General features: G+C 45.3%; 1 protein-coding gene across 1 annotated transcript in view; it reads right to left on the reverse strand.

The window, feature by feature from the left end:
- Window positions 1-4608, reverse strand: part of slc13a4 (solute carrier family 13 member 4) — a 45196-nt gene extending 40588 nt beyond the window's left edge. The window contains exon 1 of the mRNA XM_063217814.1: window positions 4510-4608. Coding sequence (XP_063073884.1) covers window positions 4510-4608 — 99 coding nt within the window. The remainder of the gene's footprint in view (window positions 1-4509) is intronic.
- Between the last annotated feature and the right edge of the window lie 3381 nt (window positions 4609-7989).

Genomic DNA, 7989 nt, shown 5'->3' on the forward strand with positions numbered 1-7989 from the left:
GTGGTAAGTATTCATGAAAAAGGTAACATTAGTGAATGGGCAGCATGAATTCTGGAAATAAACATCTAAAAATCTCACACAGTGTCCCTTTAAATAAATGACTTTTAGCACCTCATCAGTACCTTGGTCAATGTGAATATACACTGCATATGATGATCTTTAGATAAATACATTTTAAAAGCTCTTTAGGCAACACCCACACGGTCCCATTAGATAACAGAAATGATCTCCCCACCTATGCTGTATGGTGACCTTTAGATAATAAACAACGTTTAAAGACTCTTCAGGCAATATCCCATTAGATATCAGAAATGGCCATCCATCACCTGGTTCCATGGGTCAGTTTTCACTCTGTGTACTCTGATGTCTGTAACTGTCTCTGCTATTGATCATCCAGTTTCCACTATCACTCTTAGCTAATCACCTTCCTGTTTAGCTTAGAGCCTCTGTTAACGTGATCAAGGCATTATCTATGTACGGTGTCTATGTAGGTCAGACAACGCTGCTGATGTGGAGGAAACATTCACTGCCGTGTATTGAAAGTAGCCTCTTACTTCAGATGAGCCCGTCGACGGGCCTATTCGCTCTTCTCTGGAAACACTCTTCTACTACATCAGAACAACAGAGAACTGGGTCTCGTGGTAGAAGTCTAGTAGAAGGGGTGCTCAACAAAAAAAACATGGGCGTCTAAAGTGCCATAAAAATATAAAAGCAACGTTTTGAGGCACTCCTTACTAAAGTTAAAAAGCCTTTAGTAAACGCTGGCCAGAGTTCAATAAAGGCTTTTAAACTTAAGTGAGGAGTGCCTCAAAAGTTGCCTTTATATGTGTAATAACAACATTCCTATGATAATGCAGAGTCCTGGGTAAACGATTAAGGCCATTACCACTTTGGTGACGATAAGGTTATAACAGAGTCTCTGTGTTAAGGGCATAAGAATAGCAGCTATGGAATCAGGCCTACACTGTAAAACATTGCAGCCAGTTAAACGTAAAAAAGTAAGTTGCCCTGCTGCCTTAAATTTGTAAGTTAACTCAACTTGAGAAAGCCTAGAATTGAGTTAAGCCTCGAGTTGAGTTAACTTACAAACTTAAGGCACCAGGGCAACTTACTTTTTAAGTTTCACTGTCTTGCAATGTTTTTCAGTGTATTGTCCTCTCCTCTCTAAGAGGCCAAAGGGGAACTCAATATTGATGACTTGCAAACATTCACTAAATGTATTGAGTTGATGATGATAAGTGGAATTCAATGAATGGATAGAAAACATTCACTGTTGTGCATTATTGAGCTGGGGAAGATAACAGATGCTGTGTCTTAACTGCAGTGATGGACAAAATGGAGTCATTACTTACAACCCAGTGCCACATCTTCCAAATGACCTTGTTTTACCTGTCCCGTTCAACCAGGCGGTCATTCATACAGCCGCAATCACCTGGCTGAATTGGACAGGTAAAACCAAGTCATTTGGAATATGTGGCACTAGATTGTAACAAATGAGTGTGCCCACTGCTGCTTAACTCTAACACACCTCAGTGTAACTTAATAATATTGAATAGGAAACATCCATGATGCCACTACGATAAACAGAGTTTATATGGCCACACTCCTGAATTGCAAAAGGGAATATGAAAAAGAAGACAAGGGGATGCAGGCACATCAGCAGTGCCGCGCAGATGCTGAGGACAAACAAACAAAAATTGAAACAAAAGTTTTTTTTTTAAACGCTCCCAAATGTTTACAGACATGTTTACTTTGTTTCAGACGCTCAGGCGTTCATCAAAGTGCAGCTGCTTTGGCACACTCCAGAATTCCATTAGAGGTCAATTACGTACATATACTCTCTACTGCACCACCAAATACACCTGAGATGGAGTGGGGATACCTCTCTCTCTCTCTCTCTCTCTCTCTCTCTCTCTCTCTCTCTCTCTCTCTCTCTCTCTCTCTCTCTCTCTCTCTTGCTCTCTCTCTCTCTCTCTCTTCTCTTGCTCTCTCTCTCTCTCTCTCTCTCTCTCTCTCTCTCTCTCTCTCTCTCTCTCTCTCTCTCTCTCTCTCACACACACACGCACTCTCTCTCTCTCTCTCTCTCTCTCTCTCTCTCTCTCTCTCTCTCTCACACACACACACACACACACACACCAGGGCTTGACATTAACTTTTTCGCTTGCCGGCCACTGTGGCTAGTGGTTTTCCCGAGTCACTAGCCATCCAGCTGTTCTACTAGCCACAAATTTGATTTTTTTTTATCATGACGCTCTACTAACTTCAGAAGATGAGGTGCTTAAAACAAGAAGACGCGTGCATGGGTTTCTACATGGAAATAAAACAAACAAATAGAAACTGAGCAACTGAGCTTTTTTCTCAACTTAAATACAAACAATTGATACAAAAGGGGAAATGTTCAGAATATACGCTATTCTGATATGTCAAAACATAGAATAAGATACCTGCCAAATTAGCTAGTGACCCTGAAATTGTTACCAGCCAAAGCCAAGTTTTACCAGCATTTGGCCGGTTGGCAGGTGCCAGTGTCAAGCCCTGACACACACACTCACACACACACACACAGAGACTCTCACAGAGACTCTCACTCTAGCTGTCTGTCTTTAGATGTCTAGGTGTCTCCTGCGGGTGCATACTGTGTAGATGCTGTGCTCTACAAGACACGTGTGTGTGTGTGTGTGTGTGTGTGTGTGTGTGTGTGTGTGTGTGTGTGTGTGTGTGTGTGTGTGTGTGTGTGTGTGTGTGTGTGTGGTGATGCTGTGCTCTACAAGAAAAGATTCTAGGAATCAGAGGAATCAGAGACGAGTCCGGTGGTGTTCAGCTGTGACAACACAAAACAGCCGTGTGATGGTGTGACATGGCGGCGGGGAGCGGTGACAACACAGCAGGACGACCACACGCCACATTCGCCACTCTCATCTTTCGTCTCCACATAATATTGCTCTCTCGCACTTTCCGTCTAACTTTAATCTCTCCATTCTCCAATCTCTACACCTCTCTCCTCCATCTCTCCACCTCTTTTCACCTCTATGGTCTCTCCACGTACCTGTTCTGTCTGCACTTTATGTCAATTTGTATATGTCTTGTCCTGACATGGTATAGAGAGCAAACGTAATTTCATTTTTCCTTGTATGTCTTGTGCATATGATGAAAGTGACAATAAAAGCTGACTCGACTTGACTTGACTTGACTTGACTTGACGTTCTCCTCATCTCTACATTTGTTCTGTCTATCTCTCACTTTCTCCTTCCTCTCTCTGTCTCTCTCTCTCTCTTTCTTAAATCTCCACTTTTCTGTCTCCTCTCCTCCCCTCTTTCTCTCTGTATTCTTCCCTGCACCACTCTTGCATATCTCCATCTCTCTCCTCATCTCTCCATCTTTCACCTCTCTGATCTCTCCATCTCTCTCTCTTTCCTCCTCTGCGTCACGCTAGGGCCAAAGGCCATCACGCCTGAACACACAATCAACACTGTAGACAGCACCATGTGGAGAGGTGGGGGGGCATGTGGAGAGGGGAGGGGGGAGGCATGTGGAGAGGAGAGAGATGATGGGGGGGGGCATGTGGAGAGATGGGGGGGGCATGTGGAGAGATGCGGGGGGGGGGGCAGGTGGAGAGGAGAGAGAGGGGGGGGGGCATGTGGAGATGGGTTCAGGAGGAGAGAGAGATGGAGAGAGAGAGAGAGAGAGAGAGAGTGACAGAAAGAAAGAAAGATGGAGAGAGAGAGAGAGAGAGAGAGAGAGAGAGAGAGAGGGAGAGATGGGGAGAGGGAGGGAGATGGAGATGGAGGGAGGGAGAGGGAGATGGAGGGAGGGAGAGATGCAGAGAGGGGGGGGGCACCTGTGGCCCAAGTTGTCTCTCTCCTCCAGACTGCCTGTAGAGCATGTCGGATGTGATTGGCTGGAGACTGCCTTGACGCACGCTGATTGGCCGGGGTCGCCTTGACGCAGCAGGGCCGCTGGAGCCAGGCTCGAGACTCCGCGTGTGTTCGCGTTACATCACCTTTCGCCTAATAGTTTGGCGGCTCATTATATGGTCCACGGGCGTTCGTTAAGTACAGTAATAATATGCAAAGTCTTAGCGGCACAAGCCCTGGCACAAAGTGGTATCCTTCCTAGCCTCAGCCTGCCTGCGCTGATCCAGCCAAACCAAATCTTCTCTTGGCGACGCCTAATTTATGGCAATACTCACAAGATGTAAAAAAGTAATTCGTTTTTAAAAAAAAAAAAATACCATCCCGATCTGAAACATTTTCTTGTAAACAGCCCTGAACACAAACACCCACCGCGCTATCAGTCAACGTGGATAGGATAGGACACACGCGCAACTCGCGTGGCTCTCCATCCATGCACGAGAGCGCACGAAGATGAAGCAGTGGCACACATGTGTTGAACAGCAGAGAGCATCCTCAGGTGTGTGTGTGTGTGTGTGTGTGTGTGTGTGTGTGTGTGTGTGTGTGTGTGTGTGTGTGTGTGTGTGTGTGTGTGTGTGTGTGTGTGTGTGGTACTCACGCTGCTTGGGTAGATGAGCGGTAGAGGCAGCAGGGACAGCGGGATCATGATCACCAAAATCAGCTTTCGCGCCGTCCGCAGCTTCCGGATCAGATCCATCCTGAACGCCTCCAGTGGCATGGTGGCCGCTTTACTTTGGTACAGTTCCGGTAAATGGAAAAAAAAAGTCCCGTTAACGTTAACGGAATCCCGTCTCGGTGACGGAGAAAAAAAGTCTTATGTGGAGTCCTTATAACGGACCCCCCTGAAGAACCACCTGAGATGAACTCGTTTCCCTTCTCAAGGTTGTCACCGCGTGTGTGTGTGTGTGACTTGTCTTTGGGTTCCCAACGACGCACAGCACTGGAAACTTTCCCTTTGGAGCCCTTTAACTTTGGCAGAGTGGAGAAGCAGTGAAGTGCAGTAGTCCGATGTTTGGTGCTGCAGGCACTAAGGGCTGTCAGTGAAAACTTTTCAGTTCGCAGTTTTAAGCGACTCGACCCCCCGACTGAACTGCCCCACAGCAGTGGAAAAAAAGAAAAAGAAATCCTTACTTGCAGTTTTGCTAAGAAGATAAATATTGACTGCTAGCTCCGATAACGCGTCCGGAAGACCCCCCTCCTGCTCTTCTTTTTATCTGAAAGTCGCCATGTCTGTAAAAGTTGACCGCCAGTCAGTGCAGCAACCTGAAACTTCATGAACCTCTGGTGGTCACCGTTGAGCTCAGCGTGCATGGAATGGCCACGGTTCACGGTTGTTGCGTCTCACATGCGTCCCGCGTTAGTCCAGATTAGAACCTCCCCAAAGATGTAGTTGAACTTTATCGGCATTCAAATATGCTAATGTTCTTCTGAACCCCCTACAACCCCCTCCCCAAGCGGTGACCTGGCCAATCACGGATTAGCAATTATGGAGTTAGTTATGAATGAACGGCGGTCACTCAAGACTGGGGTGCGGGGCTATGTGGCGGACACTGATGAATCGCGCCATACACTGAATTGAGTGGATTATTACCTTCACGCATTTACGAGAAATAGTAGTCGGGCTCCAACGATTTAAAGGGGAACTCCATGATTAGGCACATTTAGCCCCTTTTCTTCAAAAAATTAGCCCTTGTTCTGAGTCGTCTGCAATGCAATATAGTGGTTCTCATCATTTCCTTTTTTTAGATATTTGCTGCTGTCTGTTATTTGGCTCATTTGGATTTTGTCTCAAGTGTCTTGAAAAAGGCTGTCTATATGGGCATGTCCATATCTGTTTTTAAAACCGCCCCAAACATTTGTCTTCAAAAATGTGCATCTCACCAAGTGGTTAGGGGTATTCACTGGCATTCTCTAACAAGTTTGAAAGTGAAACTGTCATGTTTTATTTGGCATTTTGTGGATGAACGAAAAGCATGTATTCACAAAATAGTAAATAGGCCTACATTTACAAAAAAACATCAGAAGCCATGTTTCTCATAAACTTGTCATGATTACAAGTGAACACCACTAAACACTTAGTGATTTTGCACATTCTTGAAAGCCAATGTTTAGGGGGGTTTTAAGAACATAGCCTATATGGACATGTCCATAGACGGCCATTCTGAAGCCGGTTGAGACAAAATCCAAATTAGCAGAGTAATCAAAACAGCAGCAAACAATGAAAAAAAATAGTGGACGACCAGACCACTCAATTGCATCCAGAAGTGTCAAACGAAAGAGTAAAAGTGAATTCACGTTGTAAGTATACAACACTAGCATGTGATGTTACATAGCTGTTACAGGGTGGGGAACCTTTTTCATTTGAGGGGCCACTTCAAATTCAACCGAGGGCCGTAAAAGTCCTCAGAGGGCCGTACTATGAACACAAATCGGGATTTCCCCCTTCACTTTAGGCCAATATTGAAGGCAGCAACCTTTAAAACAGACCCCACCTTCTCTAGGTCCCCTGAATATAACTTAATTGTATTGAAAATGCATTTTCTAATATTCTATCACAAAATATGTCATATTTCATGTGAAGCTGCATAACATTAAAATTACATCGGGGGCCGGAAAAAACGGTCTTAAGGGCCGCAAACGGCCCTCGAGACATAGGTTCCTCACCCCTGGCCCCCGAGACATAGGTTCCCCACCCCTGGCCCTCGAGACATAGGTTCCCCACCCCTGGCCCTCGAGACATAGGTTCCCCACCCCTGGCCCTCGAGACATAGGTTCCCCACCCCTGTCCCTCGAGACATAGGTTCCCCCTGTGTTACACCATTCACTCCATTGTACCTAATGATGTAGACAGACTCTGGACCGGTGCAGAGTCAGCCGTTCGTAAGAAAAGTATAGGCCTACAGGTCTACTGGTTACAGAGATAAGTTATCTGTCTCGACAGGAAACTGTGTCTTTTTCACTTTTAGCTTTACTTTTGAAAGCTGCTTGAGAGGGGCCGGTGCTTGGTTGCCATTGGGGGGCATTAGTCCATTTTATATTTTAATACTAAGTGTGTGTGTGTGTGTGTTGGTTGGTTGGGGGGGGGGGGGTGGGCAGGCTTATGATTAGGTCAAGAGGGCGTTGGCAGGCTTATGATGAGGTCAAGGGGGGCGTTTGCAGGCTTATGATGAGGTCCAGGGGGCATTTATTCACAAAAGGTTGAGAACCACTATGCCAGTGTTTCTCAAAGTGGGGCGTAAGCCTCCCTAGGGGGGCGCGGAGGCATCTCAGGGGGGGCGTGTAACATCTCATTTTGTTTGTTTTCCCCAAAGGAAATGATTTCCTGTCTCGTCAAAAAGTTTAAAGCCCTCACCAACATTATATTTTTAATTGTCATGAATTTGAATAACATTGGAAATGAACACACATCTACATTCAACTGCAGTCCCTCTTTGTTTAATCTCCACCAGTCACCTTTCCTTTCATTCTGCACAGCAAAATCAGTGTGCGCGAGTAGGCCTACTGCTGTTGCTTGGGGGGGGCTTGGAAGCATTCAGACCCTCTGAAGGGGGTAATGATGGAAAAAGTTTGAGAAGCACTGCACTATGCTAAGTGTCTATGGTTTGTAATAGGTAAGATAGCTGAACATGTTGTCAGATGTGCTAATAGATGCCACAGAGTTATCTATACATTACATTAAAGGGGTATGCCACTATTTTGGGGCTTAATACAGTTAAAATCGTTGGCTGGGGTTTATAAAGGTGGTAAAGTGTCTTACTTTTCATGTAAGCCGTTGCCTTGCTTTAAGACAAGTTAAAAGAGGTAGCATGTCGCTAAGCTAGTGAAAGTCAATGGATCCGTCAATGGATCCGTGTAGCATGCTTTCACTAGCTTAGCGACATATTCCCTCTTTTAACTTGTCTTAAAACAAGACAATGCTTAACATGAAAAATAAGACACTTTACCACCTTTATAAACCCCAGCCAACAATTTTAACTGTATTAAGCTCCAAAAAAGTGGCATACCCCTTTAAATTACAGTGACTTGCAATTATGATTTACAAGGTATTGATTACAGCGCCTCGGCCCTGAATGTGGGG

This window comes from Engraulis encrasicolus, chromosome 15 (genome assembly GCF_034702125.1).
Source record: "Engraulis encrasicolus isolate BLACKSEA-1 chromosome 15, IST_EnEncr_1.0, whole genome shotgun sequence".
NCBI classification, from domain to species: Eukaryota; Metazoa; Chordata; class Actinopteri; order Clupeiformes; family Engraulidae; genus Engraulis; species Engraulis encrasicolus.